The sequence below is a fragment of the Tricharina praecox genome (assembly GCF_024521635.1).
Source record: "Tricharina praecox strain CBS 144465 chromosome Unknown BZA05scaffold_5, whole genome shotgun sequence".
NCBI classification, from domain to species: Eukaryota; Fungi; Ascomycota; class Pezizomycetes; order Pezizales; family Pyronemataceae; genus Tricharina; species Tricharina praecox.
In genome coordinates this window covers 778,384-805,735 of record NW_026250407.1, presented here as the reverse complement: position 1 = coordinate 805,735, position 27,352 = coordinate 778,384, and the positions used below count along the sequence as shown (strand labels likewise).

At 54.8% G+C, this 27,352-nt stretch overlaps 8 protein-coding genes across 8 annotated transcripts; 3 read left to right on the top strand and 5 right to left on the bottom strand.

Annotated features, from left to right (window-relative positions):
• Positions 1 to 1,451: 1,451 nt before the first annotated feature.
• BZA05DRAFT_389882 (meiosis protein SPO22/ZIP4 like-domain-containing protein) lies at positions 1,452 to 5,364 on the bottom strand. Its single transcript, XM_051482820.1, has 10 exons — positions 5,104 to 5,364; positions 4,665 to 4,970; positions 4,438 to 4,551; positions 3,908 to 4,327; positions 3,246 to 3,855; positions 3,045 to 3,190; positions 2,725 to 2,994; positions 1,874 to 2,665; positions 1,769 to 1,802; positions 1,452 to 1,709 (listed from the first exon to the last, which is right to left on the bottom strand). Exons 1-10 carry the CDS (start codon positions 5,159 to 5,161, stop codon positions 1,589 to 1,591), a joined length of 2,871 nt encoding a protein of 956 aa, XP_051342077.1. The 5' UTR covers positions 5,162 to 5,364; the 3' UTR covers positions 1,452 to 1,588.
• Positions 5,365 to 6,448: 1,084 nt separating this feature from the next.
• On the bottom strand, positions 6,449 to 9,157 carry BZA05DRAFT_219670 (uncharacterized protein). The gene is made up of 6 exons (XM_051479704.1): positions 8,507 to 9,157; positions 8,341 to 8,382; positions 7,868 to 8,212; positions 7,078 to 7,799; positions 6,828 to 7,024; positions 6,449 to 6,715 (listed from the first exon to the last, which is right to left on the bottom strand). The coding sequence occupies exons 1-6, from the start codon at positions 8,745 to 8,747 to the stop codon at positions 6,652 to 6,654; spliced, it is 1,611 nt and encodes a 536-aa protein (XP_051342076.1). The 5' UTR covers positions 8,748 to 9,157; the 3' UTR covers positions 6,449 to 6,651.
• Positions 9,158 to 10,073: 916 nt separating this feature from the next.
• BZA05DRAFT_389877 (CENP-Q, a CENPA-CAD centromere complex subunit-domain-containing protein) lies at positions 10,074 to 11,661 on the bottom strand. The gene is made up of 5 exons (XM_051482819.1): positions 11,584 to 11,661; positions 11,286 to 11,532; positions 11,008 to 11,236; positions 10,706 to 10,955; positions 10,074 to 10,620 (listed from the first exon to the last, which is right to left on the bottom strand). The coding sequence occupies exons 1-5, from the start codon at positions 11,584 to 11,586 to the stop codon at positions 10,330 to 10,332; spliced, it is 1,020 nt and encodes a 339-aa protein (XP_051342075.1). The 5' UTR covers positions 11,587 to 11,661; the 3' UTR covers positions 10,074 to 10,329.
• Positions 11,662 to 11,709: 48 nt separating this feature from the next.
• Positions 11,710 to 12,800, top strand: BZA05DRAFT_389873 (uncharacterized protein). The gene is made up of 4 exons (XM_051482818.1): positions 11,710 to 11,892; positions 11,943 to 12,052; positions 12,141 to 12,253; positions 12,317 to 12,800. Exons 1-4 carry the CDS (start codon positions 11,854 to 11,856, stop codon positions 12,547 to 12,549), a joined length of 495 nt encoding a protein of 164 aa, XP_051342074.1. The 5' UTR covers positions 11,710 to 11,853; the 3' UTR covers positions 12,550 to 12,800.
• Positions 12,801 to 13,813: 1,013 nt separating this feature from the next.
• Positions 13,814 to 15,826, bottom strand: BZA05DRAFT_219520 (uncharacterized protein). Its single transcript, XM_051479701.1, has 4 exons — positions 15,593 to 15,826; positions 15,333 to 15,480; positions 14,771 to 15,237; positions 13,814 to 14,690 (listed from the first exon to the last, which is right to left on the bottom strand). Exons 1-4 carry the CDS (start codon positions 15,637 to 15,639, stop codon positions 13,946 to 13,948), a joined length of 1,407 nt encoding a protein of 468 aa, XP_051342073.1. The 5' UTR covers positions 15,640 to 15,826; the 3' UTR covers positions 13,814 to 13,945.
• A 31-nt stretch (positions 15,827 to 15,857) lies between these two features.
• On the bottom strand, positions 15,858 to 16,737 carry BZA05DRAFT_219529 (uncharacterized protein). Its single transcript, XM_051479702.1, has one exon. The coding sequence runs from the start codon at positions 16,601 to 16,603 to the stop codon at positions 16,076 to 16,078; it is 528 nt and encodes a 175-aa protein (XP_051342072.1). The 5' UTR covers positions 16,604 to 16,737; the 3' UTR covers positions 15,858 to 16,075.
• Positions 16,738 to 18,848: 2,111 nt separating this feature from the next.
• BZA05DRAFT_416486 (uncharacterized protein) lies at positions 18,849 to 20,023 on the top strand (the record flags this gene model as incomplete). Its single annotated transcript, XM_051485402.1, has 2 exons — positions 18,849 to 18,909; positions 19,011 to 20,023. 2 exons carry the CDS (start codon positions 18,849 to 18,851, stop codon positions 20,021 to 20,023), a joined length of 1,074 nt encoding a protein of 357 aa, XP_051342071.1.
• A 1,295-nt stretch (positions 20,024 to 21,318) lies between these two features.
• Positions 21,319 to 22,772, top strand: BZA05DRAFT_389858 (uncharacterized protein). The gene is made up of 3 exons (XM_051482817.1): positions 21,319 to 21,543; positions 21,622 to 22,181; positions 22,250 to 22,772. The coding sequence occupies exons 1-3, from the start codon at positions 21,387 to 21,389 to the stop codon at positions 22,517 to 22,519; spliced, it is 987 nt and encodes a 328-aa protein (XP_051342070.1). The 5' UTR covers positions 21,319 to 21,386; the 3' UTR covers positions 22,520 to 22,772.
• The last annotated feature ends 4,580 nt before the right edge of the window (positions 22,773 to 27,352 follow it).

Here is a 27,352-nt window from a genome sequence, read left to right as displayed (position 1 = left end):
CTATAGCTGTCGCTGTAGCTGTCGCTGTAGCTGTAGCTATCGTGAGGTCGTGATGTCGTGGTTCAAAAGTTTGAAGAAGTGGAGAACTTGAACTTGTGTCCGAAGTGGAGAGGAGAGAAAAGCGCAGAGCGGGATGTAACTTGAACTTGAACTCGTATCCGAAGGGTTGAACAGAGAAGAGCGCAGAGCGGGAAGCAAGTTTTATCCGGATATCTCAGTCTTTAAAGAGGAGGGGAGAAAGTAGCTTTCGTTATGTCGTGAAGTCGTAGCTCGAAACTGTGAATAAGTTGCTGTAGCTGTCGCTGTAACTATCGCTGTAGCTGTCTCTGTCTCTGTAGCTATCGCTGTACCTCTCGTGAAGTCGTGAAGTCGTAGTCAAAAGTTCAAAAGTCCGAAGAAGTAAACAACCTGAACTCGTATCCGAAGTGTCGAGATTCGAGGAGCAGAGAAGAGCGCAGAGCGTGAAGAAGCTTCAATCCGGAGATTCTCTCTCGGTCTTTGAAGGGGAGGGGAGAGGAGGAAGTAGCTTTCGATCTCGAGCTCTTGATCGGATCGGACGATATCGAGATGCGGGATGCAAGATATGTTTCGCAAGTGTGTAGTCGAAGTGGAGTCGAAGAGCGTATGTGCAGTAGGTAGCGAAGAGTGTATGCGCGGTAGGTAGCGAAGAGTATATGAGTTATCGAAGAGTGGAGGAGGTTAACGCAGGTAGAAAGGTGGGAGGTGGAAAGCACTGAGGCAGCGTTGAGTTGACGAAGGAGGTTTAGTGGTGGTGGGGTCGAACGAATCGAAGCGTGTGTGTGTGTGGAAAGTCAAGTGCAGGAGCAGGAGCAGGAGCGGAAACTTTCGGATCGTTTGTTGTGTGGAGTGGAGAGGAAAGGAAGAAGAAGAGGAGGAGGTTGCGGCGCTCGGCTGAAGCTTTTATGGTGGTTGTTGTTGTTGTTGCTGTTGTTGTTGTTGTTGTAGGATGAGACTGGTGTTTTTGAGACTCAATCAAAGCTTTGAGGTGTGGGGCGTCCAGCTGCTTCTAGCGGTAGTGGCAGCGAGGTTCGAAGGAGCGATGTTGTGTCGGCCAAAGTGAGTGATTGTTTCGATAAGACCTCAGCTGGCTAGGCAATCGACGTTTGGGGGGATGGAACGACGCCTAAGTCTACTACTTCAGTCTCACGATACCTCAAACATGCGCACAAACAGGTATCTGAGCTCGCTGCTGCTTGCGGCTATAGTTCGGACTAGAAGTGAATCATCGCTAGCCCCAGAGTACCAGGGAATCGAATATAGGCCGAGTGCGTGAGCCTGCAGTTCCGCCCAAGCTGAACGTGCGCACTGGCAACTTGATGTTGTTGATCTCGACGTCCGTGCGCCTGAGCCCTGCATCATACTCGGGCCGATCCGTGACAGGCGCCAGGGCCACAAGCGAGCCAGTGAACATGAGCCAAGACATCTACTGCGCATCTCCTATTGGATATCTCAACCTCATCCCGTCGGCCGTTACTCTACTCTACATACAAGAAGCAAAACATGTTGCATCGATGTTCAAATATCATCAGAAAGAAAGAAAGAAAAGAAAGAAAACACAGTTATTCCCTCATGACGGAGCGTCCAAAAGTTTCCCCTGTAATTCTTTCAACTTCACATCGCTTTTCAACAATGCGGCTAGCGACAACGCAAGCTCTACGAACCGCTTCGCTCCAACAGTGTCGGATACGCTGCAATAGAGATTAGCATCCCAGAGCCTAGCCATACCGTCACGTAGGAAACAACATACCAAGAAAAATCAATAGACTTGTTCCATGTAGTCGCTAATATTACACTCCGCGTTAGTTCTTAATCTTCCCCACGTTATCCCAGGACCACCGGCGACATTACTCACCTATGAGCCACTCCAGCTCCGCTTCGGAGTACCGATTGTCAGGATCGGCACATTTTGCCAGCTCGATAGCTTGTGTCAACAGAGTCTCGACGATGCTTGCATCTCTCGACAAGGAGAACTGTATCAACCACCTGATCCATGTGGCCAGCTTCTGCATGTCATTGTACTGCACGGTTATCTTATGCTCCACGATCCGGTGCAAAACGTTCAACGCCGTCGTCTGGGGTGTCGTAGCACACATAACGATATCCGCGATGTATTCAAGCGCAAAGCTGTTCTGAGCGTCCAGTAAGATGGCTTCGTCAACCAACTGGTCAAGCTCATCCCACAACTTTAGTTTCGTGGCCCCTTCAAAGTCGAAAGGGAGCAATTTGTCAAATTTCCCTCGCATGTCCTTCGATTCCTCTTCCGATCTGCCCTCCCAATCGGTGTACACCTTTCGAAATCCTTCCACATGGCCCCTGGTAAAAACGTAATGCTGTAGCTGTCCTTCGATCGTTTCATCCAGGCGGGCGATGTTGATGCACATGTTTGCGCAGAGGTAGTGGAGACAAAGCTTTCGATGGGTGATCTCAGCATACTTTGCTGCCCCGATGTCACTGGGAAAAAGTTCAGTAAATCCGAGGCAGGCAGTGAATATTCTCAAGGTTATAGCCGGAGTCCATTCCACAACGCCTCTAAGTCCGAGGTTATATCCGTTGATCGAGAACCACTCCAACTCCGTGGTATCAAAGATCCGTGTTCCACCTGCGGCGTGTGGTCTTTTCCGTGACTTCTTTGCGTATTTCAGCGCTGAGGTGACAGGTTAGCCTTCCCACTCCATCTAAAGACATCCGAAAAATCGAGTATACCTCTTTCATATAAGCTACAAAGATTTTCGACATGAGACCTTGCGTCCCGTGTGTTCTCAATCTCCGTCATCGTCAATCTGATCGTCGACCGCAGTATGACCGGCACTTTTGCAGCCACCTCCGAGGAGTTCTCCGCTAGACCTAGTATGTACTGTAAGGACCTCAAGGCAATCCTGCGATTACCAATCTCTTGGGCATCCAAAGCACATGTGTATAGTAGCCTATGATCGCTGTCTGGGTGCTGTGCTATGATCTCGAGGCAATTTATAGCTAACTCTGTCAATCGGTGTAGGAGCTAAGATCGGAAACATCCCACTCACCAAGATCCTCATCCGATGTTCGTAGCGCGACCTTAAACATCAGAAGGCGGGTGAGCGGAGCATTCTTGGCGGCTTCGGACATGTCATTGAATATCTCGCCAGCGATTCCATACTCCTTCATCTGGATAGCGCACATGATGACTCGTCTATTCCCGTCAGCAGCCACAACAATACCGCCACAAACATAACCGGCAAACCCACCGGGCAATCTTTGCAAGATTCAGTTCTCCAGACCGGTCGAAGACTTTGTGTAGAGCTACGCGGCACCAGATGCTTGACAGATCGTACTTCTCTTGCAGATAGAACGTTTCCGACACCTTCCAGAGCAAAATTCGAGCGGCATGGGTGGCCGTCTGGCCAAGTGGTTTTGACAGCTGCTTCGTCAACTTGTCCAACAGCGATTTCAAATCTTCGACCGAATCTCCTTCGCGACTCGTTTTATCTTGAACGGTTGCCCACAAACGAGTGATAAATGCTTGAGCCAACCACTCATCGTTTTCAAGGAGCACCAGCCTTTTATTGATCAGAGTATCCATACAACCGCATGCGAGCCGCACTGCCTTCTTGGAGACAAGCACGTGTATTCGGCCCATTATTGCCTTGAATGTCTGCTCCGTCAGTTGTGCCACATCTATCATCTGTCGAACGATTTGACAATACGCTTCCACGTCCTCGGGCGCTTCTGCTTGGGCCAAATCCAATCTGAGCAGGAGAGTCGTTAAGCGGTGAGGCCATTCGTTAGAAATGATGTCGACTATGTTCTTTGCTTTCTTGAAGTTCTCTTGGATGCCCGATTTGATGCACGCTCTCGCTATTGACCATGTTAGATCTATTGATTCTTGATAAAAACGTATCGATCATACCGAGATTATGGGTTGCGCTCAACCGCAATTCAGACCCGTGTTCCGACAGGTACAAGATCTCCACCTTATCCAGAACATTGAAAGCTCTTTGCAGCCATTGAATTGCTAGCGGATACGACTTCTGTTTGAACAGCTCGTTTCCAATCTCAAACAGCGCCTTAGCCATGTACTCGGCGACATGGGGCTGCGAAAGCGCTTCGGCCATGCCATCCTCCGTGACTCTCGCAAACGTATTATTCGCCAGAGGGTGGTTCCCCTGTTTCCAGTGTAGCAGCATCTTGATGGTGTAGAACCCGCAGCTCTGACTCGCCAGCTGCGCTTCCGCATCTGGCCCGTTGTCCTTTGCGATTTTTTTGAAGCGTTCTCGATGCGAAGCGGCCCGCTCAAGCACGCTGTTGGCCCAGTGCAGTTCTCCTTCGTCTACCTCTTACGATACACTCGCACACGAATCAGCTCCTTCATCTAGTCGAGCGAGTGCACAACAACACATGGCAGCTTGGTTTGCCGACTGGACGGATGGATGCACGAACCCACGCACTGACGAGCTGCCTTCAGTGCCACTTTTAATAACCGTGCTATGTTGCGATAGTTCGCTGTCGCAACCTGTTGCGAACACTCTATCATGTAGAAAGCCAGCAACCGGACTGGGCATCACCCTAGCACATCAGAATTTCTATCCATCAACAAACCAACAACAACCGTAACATAACAACAATAACAACAACAAAAGTTGATATTGCAGCGGGAGCACACGCACCGTGGAGATTCCTTGTCCTGTTGGAAACGCCGTCCGGACCGCTGTGGGGGAGGAGGTGCTGTACGTCCCTATCTCGTGCCAGGTTTGCGGCAAGATTCCACAAGTCGGTCCCAACAACATCCAGGTCATCGAAGCCCTCTCTCAACGAGGGCAGCGACTGACGGGCTGTAGCACAACGTTCAGCCAATCTCAGGGCAGAATCGAGACGTACGCCCAACGCTGACGCCGACGTTGACGCCGACGCTGACGCTGTATTGCCATTGTTGTTGTTGCTCGAAAGCTCTTTTCTCAGCTCGGCAGTTGTAGCTGCTCCATGGCAGTTTTATTAGTCCGTCGATCGGTAAAAGAACACACCTAAGTACCTACCCCCCAGCCAGCCAGCCAGCCAGCCAGCGGTAAGTAGGTACCGTGTAGCTGGGAGAGGCGGGGATGTACCTACCGAGCAAGCTTTTGATCTTCGCACGCAGAGATCCGGTGGTGGGGATTGTTGTCTCCATTTCGAGCTGCAAGTAGTTGCCGAATGCAGGACCGGCCGAGGAGCGGTTGGGATGATGTGCGTTTTATGTGCCTCGGGCGATCAAGAGTAGGAGGTAGAGATCGAAGCCAGGGGCGCCACTCGCAGGAAGCGGACAGTGAGGGGAGAGGAGGGGAAGGGGGACGGAGGGGAAGGATGGATGTGGTGTGTGTGTGCGTGTGTGTGTGAAAAGGATGGTTGAGTTGAGCAGGTTGTATGTATGGACTGACTATGGTTGGAATGGGCTGTATGGACGGTGTTGGCTGGCTGGCTGGCTGGGATGGGAGCAGGTGCAGTCAGTTGTGGTTGCAATGGTTACTTAATGTACGTCGAGCACGCAAAGCAAAGCAAAGCATGAGCTTGGAGCGTAAATAGAAGAGTGCACTCTCCAGATGCAGTCGGCCGCGTTTCCATACACCCATCCGTACTTCCATCCACCCATCCACCCCATGAATCCAGCCCATCAGGCCGAGTCCCCTCACACACGGGCACTCGCAGCAGCACGCCCGCCAGCACGCCCGCCAGCAACAGTCACAACAGACAGTGATGAAGCACGGATAACCCATATAGATGCAGTTACCATGTCCCCCCATGTGCTAGAACGCGGGGCATAGTTCCTTGAGTATACAGAAGCAGCGCCGGTAGCCCAACAGGCATCCAGAAGGAGAAGTACGCATCTCACCCGTACCTACCATATGGCCCAGGCTCGGTGGGTACATGCGCCGTTACACACTCTTGGGGTCCATGTAAGTGCAAGCAAAACAATTCATCGGCAACGAATAGACGCGGACGGGCAGTATGAGCGGTCCACCGACGATGGAGTCGTGTGGGCTCCCATGCCATGACACGGCTCCTCCATTCCCTGGGCTCCAGTGAGCACAACGCCACACAAGCAGGCCAGGACACACAAACGGTCCTCGCCGCTGGGACCACCTTGCACCGCTTGCAGTACCACCTGGATGTAACCACACACGCATCGAAAGGAACCGAGACGGTGAAAGGGTCTATACGCTGATGATTTTGCGGTCGAGCACCAGATACAGATGGGAACATCAACAAGCCAGCCATCGATATCGAGGATCAAAGAAAGGACGACACGCCACAGCACCAGCACCAGCCCAACGACAACCCGCAGCAGCTAAACGCCAGACAATCCTCCTGTCTAGAACGGAATGTAACCAAAAAGGTAACCAAAAACGAAAGGAAATCAAAACAGTATGCAAATACACAGAAAAGAAGAGGTATGCAATACACATCTAACCAGCACAGATCCTACCCAGCTGCTCATCGAACGACTCGTGTGACACTGTTACTTACGGGGGGCATTAATGGGGATTCGTTAAGACGTAGACAGACAAACGGACGGACAGACGAATGTGTGAATGTGTTGCAGCAAGCCACCAGTGAAGTAATGCGGGGTATCATACGTCAACATCGAGTATTGGGAGGGAGGATAGTGCTGTAGTCCGACTCTCACGAGCTGGGAATGTGTTTCTTTGGGTGTATGGGCATAAAGTTGCCAATGATGAGCGCGGGTCTGTTGGCACGGCAGGGTGTCAGCAAGGGGGGAAGTCTCGGGCAGCTACAGCAGCAACAAATATACAACCCTCATCACTGGGTTGTGTAGCTGTGGGCGGGTGAGTACTAACATGTCATAGCTGTCCCGTCTTATTGTGAAAGAGAAGCAACAGTGGATCAGCTTTTCCGTGGCAGTGGGGTCCGGGTTTTTGAGATGGCAGCTTGTGAGCATGGCCTTTTGCGTAGTGTCGAAAGCTATAGTGCCGAATTTCTGCCAGTAGCTGACCGCTGAATCCTCCACGATCAATTCGTAGATTGCAAGTTTTCCCTGCGACCAATCAGCAACGTAAAATCAAATGGTCTAACTAGAATAGCACATACGTCTCGCATGTGCTCGATAGGAACATTTATCAACTCGGCGAACTCTTTATTTCCCCGGAAGATTTCTCCGGTTCGGCGCCAGAGGCAAGCCGGCACCGCCATGGACGCGAACACACGGTCGTACTCGAGCAACGATTTCTCGAACCACTCTTCCACATGGACCAGATCCAAGTCGGTCAGCGACTGCGTGCGTTCCCGGAACTTGGGCCTGAACTCGTCCAGTTTCGACAGGATCTTCTTCCGCGAACTTGGCTGCATGTTCTTCTCCATGTACTGCGAGAGCCTGGCGTAGCCCTTGACGTAGTTGAAAGGTTTCAACAGCCCCGCTTCCAGCTTGGCCTTCAACACCTGCTTCATCCGCTCTTCAGGGACATCCTTGTTAGGATCGGCTGCGGTCAGGTAGTAGTTCTCCCGCGCGCGGTCCGAGGCCCGCCCGTTCCCGGGCCGAGAATTGGTTGGGTTGGTATTCGACGCCGGAGTCGTGTGCCTTTGCGGGGTGAAATCGCTGAGCCCGAGGGGATTGGGGGTTCCCTGGGCATTATCGAACAGCCCCGGCGAAGTGTCAAATAGCTCCTCCGAATATAGGTTGCCCAGAAAATCGCTCAACAGGTTGAACTCGCTGGAGACCTCCGGTGCGGAAAACATCCACTGCTGATGGTACGGGTTCGTGAAACTTGACGTTTGCTGAGGTTGAGGGATGTCCCAGTCGCTGACTCCCAAGACTACATTTCGAGTCAGAGGGCAAAGTCGGGGTTTTATACGGAAAGAAGAAAAAAAAGAGACAACGTACAAGCTTGGGAGTTTGCATTCATATTTGACCGGGGTGTCACCGACACAGCTGATGGTGCTACTGTCGACGGCCCCCCACCGGTCCTGGACGTTGGCAAGGGGGGTGGTCCAAGGGACACCGCGACTTGAGTTGCGGAAACCGTTGGCTTCAAGTCCTGGTGCTCCATAGAATTCGACATACCATTGACCGATGGGGCAATTGATGCCTTTGGCGAAGTGTGGATGTGCTGATCCTCGTGGCCATTCTCCTGGCCCGAGTGTTCGGCCTTGTGTTTCTTTGGCTCTCGAGGCTCGTCGTGGCAGAGATGGCCGATGTTCCTTTTTACACAGCGCGTGCAAGGCCGAACTGATGATGGCGCCCAAGTATAATTAGATTCATATTCCCAGACCAATTGAAAAAATGGATCCTGCTCGCTCTCCGTTCCATTTCCCCGCCCTCCGAAAAGGAATCCGACGAAGAAAATGACCACGTACCATCGTTGCATGTCATGTGGGAGCGACGGCAATACACACAAGCTATCACGCGACACTCGAGTCAGTTTTTGAGAGAGAAAGTAGGCAGCAAGGAAAAGTAAGTGGGGTATAAGTGCAGTGCAGGGCCAATGGAACCGCGCGCGGACAGGTACAACAAACAACTCACCATGATTGACCTTACGCCGCTTCTTGGGGCTCCGTCCCGACGAACTTTGTGCTGTGGCGGACGGTGGTGGGGACTGCGAATCAGTAGCCGACTGCGCGGTTGCATCGGCAGAGCCTTCCCCGTGGTGATCGTCGTGATTCCCTCCTCCTGCGCCTCCGCTCCCCCCTCCTCCTCCTGTTCCTCTTCCTCCTCCTCCTCCACCAACACCGTTACTATTTGAGGATACCTGAAGTTCTGTCATACCGGCTGGGATTGTGGGCGGCGACGGCGGCGGGCGGTCTGCGTGCGTGAAGTTGTGATTCGTGCGATGCGCGGTTCTCCTCAGCGGAATGGAATTTTTGCTTTTCAACTGCCGTGTTCACCGAGATTTCGTCGATATTTTGGTTCGTGCACACATTCAATCGAGAGGAAAGCGTGTGACCAATTGCGAAAAGAGATGATGAGAAAAGAATACCCTACTGCCTATAGCCGAGCAATAGAGAGAGAGAGCGCGCGCCAATAATGAATCCGGTCTATCTTCTTGCTCTTGTTGTCCTCTTTTTCCTCTTCTCTTTTTTTTACCTTTTTTAGAGGGCCCTGATCGAGGCTGTCGTTCGTCCGTCCGTCCGACCGTTCGTCCGTCGTCCTGTTCGGCGCAGTATCTATCGAGAGTAACCCGAGAATGCGAGGTGTCGCTCTGCCGCAGGAAAGGTCCAGCAGGCCGGGATGGCTGGGTAGGCGAGAGCTTTCCTCTTCTTCTTGTTCTCGGTGCGAAGCCGCAGCGGCGGTAAGTCGAAACGGGGGGACTGTCGCGTGTGGGTGACGATAGTGGTGGTGATGGCGGTAGTGGTGGAGGTAGTGGCCGATGTGGATGTGTGCAGAGTGTTGTGTAGGAGCAGTTTTCGGCCGGCAGCGGCGAATCGGTAAAGTAAGCTGTGCCTTCTGGATGGATGATGGCTGGCTGGCTGGCTGGCCAGAGGGTGCCAGTGTGCTAAGTTCTTCCTTCTCCTCGCAAGGGCACTACTGGTAGGTAACGCAACTGAACATCCATCCACGGCTTCCTTCGAAGCCCTGTAGATCCGCTAATTCCCACTTCCTAGGCCAGCCAGACTGCCCCGTTTCCTCGGAGAATTACTACCTAAAACTTCGAAATGCAGCCTTGCCGACTCGATTAGGTTCTCGAGCTGGTGGTCGCCACTGGACGGGCCAGGATCGTGGCTCGCATCGAATCGGTAGCTGTCCATAGCTAGAGTACTCGATTTTGTGGGGAACCACCCATTCGAATGCCGACCAAGCGTAGAAATTGGAAAGGTTATCCTTCCTACACACTTCCCGTCCCATCGGGAGAATTCCTCAGCACCAACTCCCATGTGATTAACAATTACATACACAATGTGCCGTAACTACCTACATGCACTCTGTATGGACAGGACACTCTACACGCTTTTACTTGGTGCTTGGCCAGCAAGGTGTTTCTGGTATCATACAAGTACGAGTACTCGGGTGTGAGGGAAAGTGATGCACCACCACCACCGCGAAGTGGTGCCTAAGGAGGTGCACCACTTACCCTTACACCCGTGTACTCGGGTGTGAGGGTAAGTCGTGCACCACCACCACTACCAAATGGCGCTTAATGGGGTGCACCACTTACCCTTACACCCGTGTACATACCGTCTGATGAACAGGAAAAAAACAAATATCCATACACAGCCCCAGGAAGCAACACCTCGGCCCGAACATTACCCAGCACCGGAAATGCAAAGTACATACAAAATGCGAACAAAACACCTGCTCCAGAAACGCCTGATCGCCCGCCCAATGGCAAATGAATGAATGAAACAAGATCACAAATCGAGAATCGCTTTACTATGCAACGTAGGAACACCGCGCGACAAAACGTCACGGACAGCTCCACGGCCGTACCCAATAGCTTCGGGTATACTTCCGATTACGGCCGTGTTCGTTTCCATGCTCTGGAGGTGCTGGTGTAATTGCGCCGTGATTGAACATAGGTCACGGTCTTTCTGCGGGTCGTAGGCGGATGGCGCTTGTACATCAGGGGGCGCGGACACGCCGATGGCTTCGGGCCCGTCGTATGTGGGTGTCTGTGGCTCTGCGCGAATGGCCCGGGGCAGCTGCATATGTGGGCCATGTCAGATCAATCGAACTCGTCAATCGTAATGCAAATTCGGAAGCAAAAAAACCCCCCACCCAACATACCACTCGTAGTTGCTCCGCGCGAACTCGTTCATTATCTCTCGCGTTTTTCTGCAGCAGACTCAACTCCTTCTCATCCTTAGCCAGCAACGCAGTCTGCAACTTCAGTTCCTTCTCCAAATCATCATTGTGTCTCAGCGTCGGCGCAAGGACAGCCTCCAACTCAGTAGTCCTATGCACCAGATCATTGTAATCGAGCGTGACCTCCTTCCCCACATGCGGCAGCGGCATCCTCTGTACACAAACCAGCAACCTGTCCTAAAATTCAGCCTTTGCCTGCCCATTGCTTATTCAACCCAACTCACCTCGCGACAACCGCGCGCACCGCGTGCTGAGCTTCCGCCTGTGCCGCTTCCTTGCGGAAACTCATGACTGCCGGCGCCTCGGCCGCGCGCAGGATCTTCTTGACGTCTTCTTGCGTCTTCTCGTTCGCCAGTGGCCACCGCTTAAAATCAGATTTCTTGACGACCCGCAGGATCTCACGGAGGACTGGCGCGCCCGCGTCGATGGCTACCTTATCGCCGCCTGATTGACCTGGCCACAGTCAGTCTCCGAGTTGAACCCCCCCTGTGGGCTGTAGTACCTTCATCCCCGCCCTCCTCCCCCTCCTCCGCTTCTTCCACGGCCTTCCGTTTTTTGGATGTCCCTGCGCCAGCTGCTTTACCACTAGTGTCACCCCGTTTCTGTGGCTTATTGGCGGCAGCCTTCGGCTTTAGTTTTGTCGTTTTGGTCGATGACGACGATGCAGTGTTTGTTGTTGTTTTTACGGGCGCCGGCGCGGGCGCGGAGATGCCGCTGCCGGTTACTCGTTTCTTGTTCGCCTGCTGGGCCTAATACGTCAGTCCACTTCTCCCCCTCTCAGGACGCGGGGGTGGGTGTACCATTGTGTGTGTGTCGGGAAAGAGTCGGGAAAGAGAGAGGTAGATAGAGGACGTGATGACGACGCCGACGTGTTTACAGTGCGGCTGATCTGGGGAAGACGCGACCCTGCAGGCGCAACCCACATGAGCTTGGCAAAAACTGTGAGCCGCACAAACCTATCCCCGCCAAACTACAACTTTTCCCCACGTCCTCCGAGCAGAGCAGAGCAACTCCCGATCCGTCCAGCCAGCCAGTCAGCCAGCAAGATAGCAAGATAGCATTCCGCAACAATGACAGGAGCCATAGCGCGCATGCGCACCATGCGGGGTGTACGTCCCCTCCCTCTAGCCCTCTCGGATTGAAACTGACAGGACGGCAGAAACTCGCCCTCGTCCGCAACGGCTTCGGCGCCGCCATCATGCCGCCGGAGGTGAAGCGGCTAGCACTCACGTACGCGGCCAAGATCAATGAGGGTCACATGGGACCACGGTTTGTCTCCCGAATTCCGAATTCCCAATCCAGTATGTGTGCGGCAATGGGGAAGCTGATGAGAGATTCCAATGCGACACACACACAGGAAATTCTGGCGTCTCTACCTCCCGCGACTGAAATACCACAACCCCGACCTCCCCATCGAGGTCGAGCAGCGACACGAAATCGGCGGGCCCGCGACGCTGACTGTTGAATTCGGTAACTATGCCCACCCCCCCTCCCTCCTTCCCCGAGGTCCCCCGATTTACTGACCCCGAACAGCGGGCGACAAAAAGGAAGTCATCGACTGCCAACACATCCACGAGAACGACATTGTGAAGCAGCTGTTTGAGATGACGCGGGCGAAGCAGCTGCCGATCAATGAGGCCGACAGCTTACTGGCCAACGAGTACCTCCAGGAGAGGGACAGGCTGAGGCGCGCGACTATCACGAAGGAGGCGAAGAGGGCCGCGAAGAAGGAGGAGGAGAGGGTGGGCGGGGGTATGACTGCGTAAATGGGTGGGTGGAAAGATGGAAAGATGGATGGATTGATGGCATGGTGTACTATAGAAGAGTAGATTCGGGATTCTGTCGCTTTGGCGATGTATGATACGCTTGTGGATTGCTGCAATCGGCCCTTTCCATCGGCGGTGGACCGGCTGGTCGAGCGAAGCCTTGACTCTCCATACCTCGGTGGAAGTGAGATACCATGACCCGGTCCGGTACCACTCCCATCATACATAGCAAGCACAACTTACAAGTCCTCCATCATACTCCATACCATGCGAACTACTTCCCGGGCCTACTCATAAATGTGCCGCAGAGCACATCCATTGTTTCGTTAGTACACAATTGCAAGTGATAAACCTAATCAACCCCACAGCATTGCCCCAAATATCACTCGGAAGTTGAAACCTCACTCCCGCCCTCGAAAGGTCCAAGCGATTCGGCACATACATAGCAGCCAGCCACGATCTCCACACCGCGCACACCGCACCGTACCTACAGGCCGTGCGCAACGACATCGGCTCAAGGGGTAGCGCCAACTATCGACGCCGACGCCGACACACCGGGCACAAAGCCGATGCCATCCACCCATGGACCATACCCAGGGTAGGTAGGGAGGTAGACGACCGCGAGTGAGCGCCGGCAGAATGCGACATCACCCCACCTTTCACCTCCACCACCCGATGTTTCAGTGTCTCGACACGGCAGCTGAATCTGAACCTGAACCTGAACCTGAACCGAGGAGTCGGAACTCCGACCAGACCAGACGCGTTTTCACCCCGCCCCTTCCTCCTCCCCCCGCCCCTCCCCGCCCCCTGAGCTCAGAAGCAGACCATTTGTCTGTACCTGTGTACATAGAGAACACCCTGTGCTATACCTATTCCACGCTCATGCACAGTAGATCACTCACCCCCCGGGCCCCACCCACACACCCCCGGTCCTACATTCCCAAGTTACCCCTTGCACGGGAGCTCACAGTGCCGTTACTCCGCCATTCCGATATTTCCGGTGCACTGCGCATTGTGCATTGTGCATGACAAGGCGGGGCGGGGCGGAACACTCGGATTCCCCCAACTTCTGTTACCGTACATCTTCAAAGATGGCATCTCAATCCACTCCAACACGCAATTAGGTACATAGATTCTCTCAGCAGCGACTCGCTTATATACCTATGATGTATGTACCTATATCAAACTGCCGCTCTACGGCGGCGGAGGACGGACGGAAGTAGATCCCGAGCGTGACGGAACGGGACTCGAAGGAAAGTAAATCCGTCGCTGTGCGCGGATGTGATTATGTACAAGTATGTATGTATGTATCATTCAAAGACCAATGACCAATGACCAATGAGCAAAGACCCACTTCTCCCATATCCCCACTACCCCCCGATATGAACCCCCCACCTCACTCCGTCACGATTTTCCTCAGCAACTTACCAAACACGCCTCTGATGCGCTGGGGCTTATGTCTGAGCACGGTGAGAATGACGCCGGAGCTGAGCGCAAAGACAGTATTCTCGATCCACTGATGCCTTGGGTTATAGGTGCGAGGCAGGAGGACGGCAAGGGCGCGCGGTGCGACAAAGAACGCGATCTCAGTGCGCCTGTGTGGCGTCTCGACGAGAATGCTCCATCCGCAGAGGAGACAGCCGACCTTGACGCAGAGGTTCTCGAAGGCCAGGGGGTCGAGCGTCTTCAGCAGCCGTGGGCCGATGCGGGTCCGGGTGAGGCATATGGCGTACCAGAAGATGCCGACGAACGAGCCGAGGAAGGCGGATGAGCGCACGGCTTCGAAGAGGGCGCGGAGGAGCGCTGATGCCGCCGGTCGACGCGGCCGGAGGAATTTGACCATGTTGAGACCTAGATACAGCGGGAAGGCCGTCTTCCACGTGGCGATCCAGAACCGCCGCAGCGCGAAGAGCTCACAGCTTTTGGTTTGCCCGCCGTGGACTACTTCGCATGGGATGGGGATGGTTTGCGCGGGGTCGCCCCACGCCGGTGGCAGGCCCAGGTCTGTGCAGTAGGATGGCAGCACGGGTGGGACGTCGGTCGTGACGCCATAGATGAAGTCGCCGTTGCGGATCTGGCGGAGCGTCTCGACAAGTCGGTGGTCGGCTTTGGCGATGTTAACTATCTGTTTGTTGTAGGCCCTACACAGACAGACACACACACACATCAGAAAAGACGGCTCCAGATATATCAATCACGAAGCTAGAATGTGGAGACATACGCAGGCAGCTTTTCCGGATAATAAAACCAGGCAAACATGATAACCGCCGTGCTCACAGCAAAGACGAGGGAATCCGCGACGTATCCGATCGAGGAATCCAACTTGTTGAACTTCCCAGCGCGGACACGGCGGTCCTTTCGCCTCTCCCACAATTCCCCCACAACGATATCGACCGCGCGGGTCAGGGCAAACAAGGTTAAGTCCAGCGTCCGGCCAGCATCGCCGGTCTGGCGGGCGTTCAGTAATTGCAGCCCACCGGCTGCTGCAAGGGCGCCGGCTGAGAACGACGCCAACCCATGCCGCGATACCAGCGCCGTCGCTGCCGGATTCCCCCCAGGGTTTATTCGAGCATCCGCTGAGAGCAGCTTCTCGAAGAGCGGCTGGAGAATAAGGCGCGCGGTCACGGTAAAACCGCAGAAGGCGGGAAATCGGTGTATATCTAGAGTTTGTCTCAATATTCGGAGAATCTGTTTTTTTGGTTTCCCTGGGTGTCAGTTTACCATTGCTAAAGGGTGGGAATATGGGGAGCATAAGAGGGAAGACAGTCCACAGCAACACTCACATCCGCGCCTGTATGCTTCTTCTCTTCCGTCTTTCCATTCGCTCTGCTCTTGTTCCGGCCCTTTCTCTGTCGCACCTTCGCGAAGATGAGACCCAGCAGTCGCGGGCCCAAAAACGATAACGCACCAAAACCATAGGCCCTAAGGATTCTGATACCAATGTTGGGGTCGGTCAGTAAACATCACCGCCAACAACAAGCAACCACGTCCACGTGCTGCGCGCGCACACAACACACGACGTCAACCCGGAACAGGAACTCACGGATCGATTCCCCGACGATGCAAAGCTTTTGTCGCCTGGATCTCCATGGCGATCGAACTGTCACCGATCTTTCTTCGTTTTTTGGCTTTCTCGCTTTCTCGCTTTGTTTCTTTCTTTCTCTCTTTCTTTCTGTTCCTTTCCCTTCCTCTTGTTTCCTTTCTATCTTCCTTCGTGCAACACACAAGCAAGCAAGCAGGCAAGCAAGCAGACACCGGCTCGGGGGTGGTAGGTAGATACGGTAGGTGCGGTACAGTACTGTAGGTACGCCGCGCGGTTTATCGAACGTCAACGGGCCGGAGCTAGTTTACCGGGGAAATCAGACAGACAAGCAAGTTCGAAAGCAGTTGAAACCGCGGGTCGGATATGTCAGGTATGATAGACGGGTGGGGATATGTATGTCGGTATGTCGGCATGTACCTAGATGTTAGTTAGAACTTAGCAGGGCCGAGCAGAGCAACGTCGAGCGACGTCGCGGATATGAACTCAGGGATGGACGAGTAACGAGTTGTTCGACAGGCGGCACTTGCGCCGCACTGCACTGCACTGCTGCGCTGCACGGCAACTGCAAAGTTGGAATGAGATTCCCACTCCCCCCGTTCCAGCCCACCTCACCCAACGCGGGATCCAAGACTTGCTGGTGCTTGTGCGTGTGCGTGTGCTACCGTGGTATGACGTTGAGACTTCACGCCACATAACGAACCAGTACCTTGCGACGCGTCGGGAATCACATGTCAGAATGCCTGTGTAGAGTATGTAGGGTATGTATGGTGTTTTTGAAGATCTAAACTCGTGTTCTTTCTCTGCTGGAAGGGAAGAGAGGCGCTGTGGCGTGGCGTGTGATTGCGATTTTCGTGGAGTGCGGCGAACGGTCGGCGGCGCTGTGGCAGCACACTCGAATGCCGTAGGGCTGGCGGTGGCCGTGCCCGAAGAGCTCTCTCGCTCGTCTGTTGGAGACTGTGCTCCATCTACGGTCTCTACTGTCGTATGTAGCACACACACGAGACTGCACATCACCTCGACCCGCCCTCTCCTCGCTCGAATTCTTCAGCACACTACTACATACACAACAGCGTCGCACGCTTGTATCCCACCGCAACTCCGCAAGCTGTCTGTGACTCCGTGAAAACTGCGGTGTGCGGTTTTCCGCGATCGATCCATCGCGGTCCGTGTGCAGCGTGTGCAGTCCGGCTCCCTCGCCGCATGCCATCCCATCCCATCGGTCAGTTCCGTCGACATGTGAAAGCTGAGCACAAGGCCGCGCCGTCAGCAACAGGGATGGGGAGGGGGCACTGGGGCAGAACTTAGAAGCTGTGCACACTGCACACTGCAATTCCTCGATGCGGTTTGGACTCGAGAGCGGGTGCTCACTGCGGAGGCCTGCGGAGGCCTGCGGAGGGGTGCCTGGACATGCTCTACTTCTTGCATACATACAGACGTGTGGGAGCATCGCTAACCAAAACGGCGCAGAGGCAGAGGCATGGAAGTTGCAACTGCGAATCTGCGAGGGAGAAAAAGAGAGATGGTGCTCTGAAGAAACCTGGGGAAGCGCTAGAGCTGGTGGAGACTGGAGGGGAGGGAGGGGAGGGGAGTGGAGGGGAGGGGTTTACTAGCTGGTAATTAGTGGTTGATGGGGAACTCCTGCGTCGGCCGGCTAAGTATGCTCGTTGCTCCCTCTTTCACATGGCAATCGCGGACCACCAGCCTCCACCGTCCCCAGGCACTCGCCGAACGGATGCTTGGATTGGATGCGAATAGAGTACGGTAGAGTAGAACAAAAAGCAAAACGAAAAGGATGAATGCGAGGAGTGAGACGAGACGGCTGGGCTCTGGATGGGAGGGAGGTAGATTCTCACCCAGGTAAATACTTGCTTGGGTAGATATCGGTACTTAGAAGTAGTTGGTTGGTTAGTGGGACCGGCCACACTGTGCGGCCAGGAGCTCGTTCATCCGTCCGTCGTCGTTCGGTATCATCAGCCTATTTGTAGCCGTGGTATCATGTATCCACAATGGTGATGGGTGGGTGCAAACCAGAGAAACTGGAGGAGGATCAGCAATGGCAATCAATCCGATAGGGATTCGATACTCTACCGTACTCTATGAACCGCTGGGCCTTGTCTGTCAATCGCCCAGGAACTGTACATAAGGTGCTTGAGTAAGCAAGTACTCGGGCAGAGTATTCGGTGAAAGGCAGAGTGCTAGATACTATGATAGTACTAGAGTTGGTACTTGCCTTGGTACTTGGTGTCCCATGCTCCTGAGGAAGCGCAATCCCAAATAACCGTTACTTCCGGCGAAGATCTCGACAGTCGAGACTCGAGACGCCAAACGTCGACGACGAGCTTTACCCCTTCTTCTCGGGACGAGGGCGGGGTCACTCCTTTCATTGTTGGTCTTTGTCGTCGTCCTCTCCTTCGGTATAGACGGTCCTCCCCTTTCCTATACATACCTCAAACCTCATTCTTCCTCCGGCCTCCTCCTCCGGCCTCCTCCAACTCCAACTCGCATTCGTTCCCTCCGCGTCCCTCCGACACATATCGTACAACTCCAGCTAGAAGTCAGATCTGCATATTAAAAAAAACACCAGACACCGCATATTTGTCCGATCCCAGATTCGCCGCTAGGTACTCTACTCCGCGTAACTGTTATACCTACATACGAGTGCATGGGCATGTAGGTGGTGTTCTGCCCCTCCAACTCCTCCTGCTCCTCCTCCACCTCCTACGCACTGGTACCTACCATCAAACCCGTTGGCAACACCGTCGAGAAATCTGCACACGAAACCACACTGGCCCAGACGGACAACCAGAGATACGACGGAACACAAAATAACAAGCCACAAAACCTCGACACGACACAACGAGACCATATCAGACCATACACTTTCATTCTCACTCGTCTCCCGCTAGCTTTGCCCGAGAAATCGTATCTCCGCTACTGGTATCCGATTCTCTCGTGCTTCCTCTCTGCGCTCCTACGCACCCCCGAGGCCCGAAGTCGGCGAGCGAGCCGGTGAGCCAGTGATTCGTACGCATAAACGATCGCGGAGCATCATTCTGGAAAAGCATCTGCTTCTGTCTGCGCGGAGACCAAAAAACGCGCCAGGTGACGACGACCACCCGCGCCAACCCCAACAACGCCCCCCACAACAACGCCCCCACACACAACCACCCCCGACCCCCCCATTCGCTTCTCTCATCAAATGCTCAACTCACCTCTACTCATACACAACCATCTCAACCCCGAAACAACAAAATACATGCACAACAACTACATACCCTCGTCTTCGCGGTCGCCTCCCCTCGACTGGACCTCTGTCTGTGTGTACCACCAACCTTTCCCCACCAACCACCAAGCTGCGCTCTCGCTCATGATCCTCTCGCGTACTTTGTCGACTGACAGTTCATGCTTGTACCTGCAGATGGACTATCCAGTTCGTTGGGTTCACTAGATGTTCCTTCTCCCCCGCCGCCCGTGGGTCAGCCCCTGCTCGATCCTCAGCAGCAGAACTTCTTCGACCAATTCTTCAACATGCCGCACGACATGGTGCCCTCGGTAGATCCGTCGCACATCTTCGAACCGGAAATACCAAAGGACACAGCTATGTGGCCTACTACCGTGCCCCGCGGGTTCGTGCCGCAGATGCACACGCTACCGAACGGTGCTCTCTCGTCCCCAGGCCCGAACAACAACTACTACGGGAGCCACGTCCCTTCGGCGCCATCCATGGGCGCTCCGCATATCGACCTCAACCCATTCACCGGTAATCACGAAATGATGCGCTCGCAGAACCCCCAACATCCGATGAGTACCGCGCCCGGCTTGCTCAACTTCGGAACGGATACAAATTTTGCGCCCAATGGATATCACCCACCAGCCGTCACCGCCGCGCTCGATAAGGACGCGGAGGTGCGCTCCAAGGTCTACTCGGCTCTCACGCGGAACGGATCAGCAGTAACGACGGCTGTGAACTCGCCAACTGAAGTCAAGGGTGACCCCGAGGATGACTACGGCGATGAAGATTCTTCGCCGGGGATGGGCGAAGGTGGCAGCATCTCCTCCCAATCAGGGACGGGCATGAAGCGACGCACGGAGGACGGCGGGGATTTCACTCCGTCAAAGTCCGCGCGGAAGTCGCGGCCCCGAAGCTCCGAGTCTGCGTCAAAGTCTAAAAAGAAGCCAGTCCAGAAGCGGGATAACTTGACCGAGTCCCAGAAGCGGGAGAATCACATCCACAGCGAGCAGAAGCGGCGGAATCTGATCCGACAAGGCTTTGAGGAGCTGTGCGCGTTGGTACCAGAGCTCAAGGCCGGCGGATACAGTAAAAGCGCTGTCTTGATCCACGCGGCAAACTATCTCGACGACCTGAAGAAGGGGAATAACCGCCTGAGGCTGTACCTACAGCAGCTGGAGGGAGCGGGAGGACAGTTCTAACAGATGCTAGCTAGGCCTGGCAAGGGTCTTTGGGGTATTCTTTCTTTCTTTTCTTACGTGGAGTAAACACATGATTGATTTGTTTTTTCGACACGGTGGACGTTTGAGACGGTTCAAAATGGGCTGGGCTGGGTGCGACTATGATCTACTATCTATGACTGGAGTTCCTGGGGAAGGGGTTACGGGGGTTTATTACTTTTTTTTCTTTCTTTTCTTTTCTTGCTTCGTTTTTGAGATCTCGCGAATCATCATGCTACTGTACCTACCGGTACTACTTAATGCTCTCTCCAACCTTTTTCTCCTCCTCCATTCCGATGGTCCTTTGTATGTACGTACGTAGCATGAGGGAGTCCTTGGTATCTGTACATTTTGTTTATTCTCTCACTGGCGTTCAATGCTGCTATGAATGTTTTTTCTTGTTCTTTTCTCTTGACTTCTCTGTACGCTTTCCATGTACCTAATGTACCTAATGTACCCACCGGATGTTCACGCCCGTTCATGTCGTAGCTACATGGTAGTTGGGATTATCCGCATTGTACAATACATACGATGCGGCACCTGGTGCTGCGATTCCTGGTGCTTACGATACTCTAATCTACCATACTCGGTCCAGTGTTCGCGGATGAGAGCGGAACGAACATGAGCTTACATAGCCTTGAGTTCTGGCCCTCTGCTGAGTCTCTTTCGTGGAACTCTAGTAGGTATGCTACATATAGCGCTGGGAACTTGGAAGGAGGTAGGCAGGCCTGATAGGGTGTATATTGAAGCCGGCCTCTCAGCCTTCGAGGGGGGGGACGTTTAGTTTTTTTGTTTTTTGTTTCATCATCGTAGCATTCGACCTTGGCAGATCATGGCTGTATACACGTCCGGTTCCACCCCACTGTCTCCGACCGCTGGCCGCGAGCTCGATGTGGGTTCCCTATTGCTCTCCACCCGACCCATCCGCGCATAAAAAGGAAACACGGAAGGAAAGAAGACGTTTGGTTCGACGTTTGACGTCTGGCGTTTGGCGTTGGAGATTGATTGCGAGTGATCTGGATCATCCAGAGTGCGTGGGCAGGACTCCGTTGCTGACTCACGCCTGACAGCTAATTTAGTGCTAACCAAGCCTCCGGCGCTAAACCTTGACCGGCCCGGCGTCACTCGACCTTGACCTTGCGATCTGTTCTGATTTCAATCTCGAAATCGGAATCGAACGCTGAAAGAAAATCCGCGACCAACCACCAACCAACCAACTTCTTCCGCCCCCTTCGCACGACGAATCAAAATAGTCGTCCTCGATCGCCCCTCCACCCACACAGACACACCCATCCACACACCCATCCACACACCCATCCACACACACACAGACACACAGAACACGATGGCAGACACCACAGCAGCAGCGGCCACTTCCTCACTGAGTGCGCAGGAGCAAGCCCGTATCCGGCGGGAGCGGCGACAAGCCAAGATGCGCGAGGGGGGCAGCGTGCGGCTCAACCGCATCACCGCGACGCAGGGGACCAGTTTCCGACGAGACGGTGAGCGCACACATCCCATCCCTCCCCTCCCCCCCTCCCCCGGGGGCGAAGGCCACACACTGACGATTTGCTTTCCAGAACCCGAGGCGACACCACCGCCGGCACCGACGGTGGAGGGGGAAGGGGAATCGCACTCCGACCCGCCGGAAGTCGACATCTCGCTGACGCGGCCGACGCTGTCCTCGCGCCCATCGATCCTGCAGCAGCACGCGGCGGCGCACTTCTCGAGCACCGTGTCGCCCGAGGACGATATCCGGCAGGCGATGATGCTGGACCAGCTGTACCGGCCGCGCGGGTCATCGTCCAGCAGTCCCAGCGGCACGCCTAGCCTCGACGAGGGGCAGGACCCGCTGATGCAGTTGCTGCAGCAGATCTCCGGTGCAGGCGGCGGGCTCGGTGGCATGCCCGGCATGCCGCCGGGCATGGAGAGCATGATGAGCGGGATGATGGGAGGCATTGGAGAGGGTGTCCAGGCGGCTGAGCAGAAGGCGGATCGATCGGGCGTCTGGTGGTCCATACTGCATGCGTTGGGCGCCCTCATGATCTCGTTTTGGACGCTGAGGGCCAGTCCGGTGGTGTTTGATGGATCCCAGCTGGCGAGGACTGAGAGTGCCGGTCTGACGAGGAGCGAGAAGCCGGTATGATGCACTCCACCCCCACCACCGTCTCTTCCGTCCAGCAACTAACCTGTTCCTTCATCGCACAGCAACTATTCTGGTACTTCGCCCTAATGGAGCTGCTCCTGCAGTCGACGCGCTTCCTACTGGAGAAGGGCCGCCCGCCACAGGGCAGCCTGCTCACGAAGGTCGCCGGCTTCCTCCCCGCGCCGTTCAGCACGTACCTCTCCACGCTCGCTAGGTACAGCGTCTTCCTGTGGGCGATACTTGCGGACGCGGGAGTCGTCATCTTTGCGCTCGGGATTGCTAGTTGGTGGAACACGGGCGCGGCGCAGGTCGCGGCTCATGTTCAGTATTAAATGGAACGTTGAAAAGAGGTGATGAAGATCACGAATGAATGGCGTTTTTTAGTTTTGTTTTAGTTTAGTATCAGTATGTTTTTGCTGCTGCTGCGCGCTGGCTAAAATAGTCGCATGTATCACGCACTTCACTTCACTGTAACGAAGTCTCTATCGAATCGAATCATGAATTTTTTGGAATGATTGACGCAGCGGGCTGTTTCGGGTCTGCTACTGTTGGCCGGAGTCGGTACATACATAGGCTCGGGACGGGACGGGGACAAGGATGCCGACGGGGTTCCCACGGTTATGTAGGTATCTGAACCATGCCATGTCCATGCCCATGTCCATGCCCATGCGGGAGAGAGAGAGATCTTCAGTTTGTTGATGCATAGCGGCGACAAGGTGCGGATCTACGGATCTACTGGCGCCCTTATCCTTATATGTAGTTTGTATAGTACTCTATATACAGTCTTTGGATGACTAGTTAAACTATTCGCTCCATAGTAGCAGGCACGTCGTGTCGAGACTCGAGGCGTCGAGGGGAGGAAGGTGTTGCATGGGATGTCACTCGTAATTTGATTCTGGTGGTGAGGAGGGGGTTGTGTCACGAAACTGGATGAACACAGACGGGATTCGGAAAAGACTACGGTACCGTATGGTACGGTATGTACCTAGTTATGGATGATCTCGAATCTTGGGTTCTAACTTCTGGGGAGGCTGTGGTGGATGGGGTGGCTATTGATGGCTGGTGTGCTCCGTCGGCCATAAGGCATACCCGCCACCAACCAAACAACTAACCAACCAACCAAGTAGATAGGCAACCAAGCAGATATCCCGAATCCCTATGCTCTAGATATATATAACATGTAGCCCAGTCGCCCGGAAACGGGTTGTCCTGAAGTGCTTCTCGGTGACTGACTCCCGAAGGATTCAGATTCGGGTTCACGGCTTTCTAGGAGGAGGAAGAGGAGGAGGAGGGGCAGTATGAGCAAGAAGAGGAGGGGATTATAAACGACGAGCGCTTTTGCCAGACCCGGCCCGACCTGTCCTGACTAGACCTGACTTGACCTTACCCGACCGGTGCGTGCGAAATGCCGCGCGATTCCTTCTCGTTTTTTTTCTCTCTCTATGCACTCTACTCTGCCATACTCGCAGGCTTTGTCGATATCGATAGAAACGGTCAGCTGCGATACTGAGGTGGCTACTATCATAGGTACTGTAAGTACTTCGCCAAGCTATGGCTCGCATGACCATCGGAGTGATCGGCGCACCACCACCGAGCCTCATCCCGAGCCGTCAACGCTCAATCCTAGGACGTCCAGGTGTCTTGGCTGAATCACCGGTCCGCACCGGGATCGGCTGGATGCGACGAGCACGCTGCCCCGTCGGCGTCAAGTTCCGTATCGCTTCGGGACCGGAGCATGCTTCGGATATCACACGGTGGGAATGGCACAAGAGAATGCTTCGAATATCACACGGTGGGAATGGCACAGGAGAACCCCGGAGCCTTCGCCAAGGTGTAGATATAAAAACGAGCGCACATCCGCTGCTACATCCGCTACCACAACCCACGGTACAGTACTACGATAGGTACTACGACAGATACGGAAGAAAACAGCCCAGAGACTCCCCGCTGCCCAGCCAGTCGTCAGTCGTCAGCCTCCCTCGACCCTCGACCCTCGAAGGCTGGGGCTACATCCATGAGTAAGTGGCGGGCCCACCAGCTGCTAGACTGCTAGCCCGCCTAGCTTCCGCCCCGCCGAAGCCAACTCCCGCGCTCCCCCGCGCCGCGCCCCCCGCAACCCCATACTCCGCAGCCCCGTACCCCATAGTTACCCCATACTCCGCAGCCCCGCCACCCCGTACTCCGGCGATACGTATACATAACTACGTTATCGCCAGCCCAGTTCGGTGTATTTCCACAGTGCCCAGACGCGGCGGATCCGTGGAGTCGTGGAGCCCAGGCGTTAGTTGACTTGCGGGGAGGCCCGGCGAGGTCCGCGGACCGCGGGGGGAGGCCTAGACTCGTTAATCCGGCGGTCCGGAGGTATGGTAGTGGTAGTGGCGACGACGTTACGAAGTTACGAAGTGAAGCCTTGGAGGTTTGGAGGTTTGGAATTGGCATGGCGAGATAACTGTTGTCATTGTTCCTGCACCACCGGGACGTTGGAACTGCGATGGCACGGCGATGCCACTGCAGTGTCAAGCACACGCCAGGAACAGAACCAAAGACTTGGACGCTCTCCTGTGCGGCCGTGCCTGTGACACTGTGACACATACAATTCTCCGGAGAGGCTGTAATTCACATGTGTATCGGACATGCCCAGCCTTGGGCTGCGAGATATATCGCGGCGGAATGTTCTGGAGTTAATTCCCCCCCCCCCCAAGTACTAGGTACCAAATCACCAAATCGCTCGCAGCCAAGCATTCGCCGGCCTAGCGGAACCGTAGGTACCAGTAGTTCGATATCAAGCGGATCTTATGCATTTTATATGCATCTCATAGTAGCCACAGCCACAGCCTTGGCCACAGCCATGCCACAAACCACCGCGACAAGCACCACCAGGACAACGACAACGACAACGACAACGACAACGATAACCACAAGCAAGATCACAAGCCACGAGCCACAAGCCCAAGCCCACCAAGGTCATCTCACATGCTCTTGACCTTGACACCACCACCCGTCGTCCATCATCCGCCGTTTTCGTGTGACCCGCAGTCTCACTTACATACCCGCATCTCGGCGCCGGCGCCGGCACAGTGGAACGCACGGACGCATGAACGGCCCGGCACCGGCGGGTGCGGGTGTGACCATGAGTGATCCTCCATGAGCGATCTTCCATGAGGAGGGGTCATGATCATGCCATTCCCGCAGGAATACATAGTATCTGCAGGCTCGGGAAGCTTCTTTTGTATCTACAACCTAGGTAGAGGGCCTTGAGGGTTCGGGAGGGCTGGGGAGGGCTTCATGTATATAGTAGGGTCAATATATCTTCACTCGGGACTGCCAGGGCGATCATCGTTCATGACTGATACCGTATCCGCAGGCACGGAGCGGAAGACGGTTATCTTTGGTAGTAACCGCCGACCGCTGACCACTGACCGCTGACCAATGACCGCTGACCAGACTACCTACATATATATCTTCCCTCCCCCGTCCGGCCGTCGATTCCAGGGATCTGTTTTCTCGCTCGCTCGCTCGCGTGGCGATGCGCAGATACTCCAACTGGGTGTGTAGGTATGCAGATGACGCGGGGGGGAGGAGGCGGTGGTGAGTGGGGTGCACGCCGGACGGGTGAGGAATAGCTCGGCAACGCTTCGGCCAATACATTTCCGGTTATCACCCTCACCACCACCCTCACCACCACCTCACCACCAGCCAGGGTGGCATCCAGAGTGCATACATACCTCATACACACCTACATACGTACCTACATAGGTCTGCCGGAGGCTCGGAGGAAGGGAATGCTCATCGCGTCTTCTCGGAGGGAGGGATGGGCGCTGATGGTTCACGGTGCGTCACTCGCGCTGGCTGTCCGATTCGCACCCGTGTAGTTACCGGTGGATACTGTACCCTACTGGACACACTGGGGGCACTGGGGCACTGGGGGCACTAAGAGCCGAGGTTGTGTGGGGTCCCGTCCCCACGATGGTTTTTTTTTGCTTTGCTCGGAGGAGGGAGGGCGGGGGGAGGGATGGGGAGGGCTAGTCTCGGCTCAAGGCGTGGCTGTGGCTGAAGACACGGTCACGTCCCTGTGTGTAGACATGTAGAGGTCGTGAGTTCAACGCCAAGCTCGAGCTCGAGCTGGGCTGACCCCGCAACTTCGGAACCGGCGAGCTGTGGCCACCGCCCATCGCCCATCGCAGCGCAGGCAGCGCAGGCAGGCATCGACTCGACACGTTCCAGCTTCCGCATGACGTAAGGTACTTATCGAGGCGTGGAGGCCATCCGCCTTTTTTTCTTTTCTTTGCTTTTTCCTTTTCTTTTTCTTTTCCGTTTCCTTCTGTTTCTATTTCTTCCGGATCCGTGGGTGCGAGCGAACACATGCCGCTTCGAGCGAGCGGGCGAGCGCACGCTCCATCTCCATCTCGATTCTCGAGCTCGCAGCTCGGTGCGGATCCATTTCACGTTCCGTTCCTGCAGTGCGAGCTGCGCCGTTGGCGGGCGTGTAGAGTACTGGTATATATGAAGCATGTCGGTATGTGGCATGTACGGTATGTAGGTGCGAAGTACCTCTGTAGGTAGGTCAGTACGTGAGTGTGAGGATAGGTACCTCTGGGTACTTTCCACACTCTGCACAGCACTGTGCATATGTATGATATATCGATATCATCCATCCATCAACGCTATTTACTACCGCCCTTTGCCGGGGTTGCAGCTGGTGCAGCTGGACTGGGCTGGGGTGGGGGGCTCATCCGGTTGTGCGGCTTGGTGGTGGTGGAGGTGGTGGTGATCATCCACCTGGCTGGCGTCTTTAACCGCAACCAGCCAGCCAGCCAGAAACTCTGGAGAAACGGCGAGGCGAAGAAGAACAAACAACCAACGATGGCGAACCCATCCTGTCAGCCGCTTCCCCGCGCTCCCCCTCGAAATCTTGGCCTGCGCGGTGATCATCAGCTTCTTCATTGATCGACAGCCCCCCCTTCGAGCTCGGGATTTGGCCACCGTTTGGACCGGAGTTTTCCGCAGCCAGCTGGCCGCTTGTGCTACCATATCGGTACGTAGGTCATAGGTTGGTGTGTAGGTACATAATAGCCGCCAAATAGACCGCTCAACTGCCTGCGTGGTCCGCGATGGCTGCGCTGGGCGTCGTAGAGTGCTCGGGTGTAAGGGTAAGTGCTGCCTCA

Bases quoted from the DNA above. Each gene is read 5' to 3' on its own strand.
- BZA05DRAFT_389882 (XM_051482820.1), bottom strand. From the start codon at position 5,161: ATGGAGACAACAATCCCCACCACCGGATCTCTGCGTGCGAAGATCAAA. The intron at 4,971-5,103 runs GTAGGTACATCC...GCCATGGAGCAG, and splicing joins GAAGATCAAAAGCTTGCTCG to CTACAACTGCCGAGCTGAGA. The intron at 2,995-3,044 runs GTGAGTGGGATG...TGACAGAGTTAG, and splicing joins AACATCGGATGAGGATCTTG to CTATAAATTGCCTCGAGATC.
- BZA05DRAFT_219670 (XM_051479704.1), bottom strand. From the start codon at position 8,747: ATGACAGAACTTCAGGTATCCTCAAATAGTAACGGTGTTGGTGGAGGA. The intron at 8,383-8,506 runs GTGAGTTGTTTG...GTCGCGTGATAG, and splicing joins GCGGCGTAAGGTCAATCATG to CTTGTGTGTATTGCCGTCGC. The intron at 8,213-8,340 runs GTACGTGGTCAT...CGCCATCATCAG, and splicing joins CCACATGACATGCAACGATG to TTCGGCCTTGCACGCGCTGT.
- BZA05DRAFT_389877 (XM_051482819.1), bottom strand. The intron at 11,237-11,285 runs GTACTACAGCCC...GACTGTGGCCAG, and splicing joins GGAGGAGGGCGGGGATGAAG to GTCAATCAGGCGGCGATAAG. The intron at 10,956-11,007 runs GTGAGTTGGGTT...ATTTTAGGACAG, and splicing joins GTGCGCGCGGTTGTCGCGAG to GTTGCTGGTTTGTGTACAGA.
- BZA05DRAFT_389873 (XM_051482818.1), top strand. From the start codon at position 11,854: ATGACAGGAGCCATAGCGCGCATGCGCACCATGCGGGGT. The intron at 11,893-11,942 runs GTACGTCCCCTC...ACAGGACGGCAG, and splicing joins GCATGCGCACCATGCGGGGT to AAACTCGCCCTCGTCCGCAA. The intron at 12,053-12,140 runs GTTTGTCTCCCG...ACACACACACAG, and splicing joins GAGGGTCACATGGGACCACG to GAAATTCTGGCGTCTCTACC.
- BZA05DRAFT_219520 (XM_051479701.1), bottom strand. From the start codon at position 15,639: ATGGAGATCCAGGCGACAAAAGCTTTGCATCGTCGGGGAATCGATCC. The intron at 15,238-15,332 runs GTGAGTGTTGCT...CCAAAAAAACAG, and splicing joins AGAAGCATACAGGCGCGGAT to ATTCTCCGAATATTGAGACA. The intron at 14,691-14,770 runs GTATGTCTCCAC...CTGTCTGTGTAG, and splicing joins TATCCGGAAAAGCTGCCTGC to GGCCTACAACAAACAGATAG.
- BZA05DRAFT_219529 (XM_051479702.1), bottom strand. From the start codon at position 16,603: ATGTGCAGTCTCGTGTGTGTGCTACATACGACAGTAGAGACCGTAGAT.
- BZA05DRAFT_389858 (XM_051482817.1), top strand. From the start codon at position 21,387: ATGGCAGACACCACAGCAGCAGCGGCCACTTCCTCACTGAGTGCGCAG. The intron at 21,544-21,621 runs GTGAGCGCACAC...TTTGCTTTCCAG, and splicing joins GACCAGTTTCCGACGAGACG to AACCCGAGGCGACACCACCG. The intron at 22,182-22,249 runs GTATGATGCACT...TTCATCGCACAG, and splicing joins TGACGAGGAGCGAGAAGCCG to CAACTATTCTGGTACTTCGC.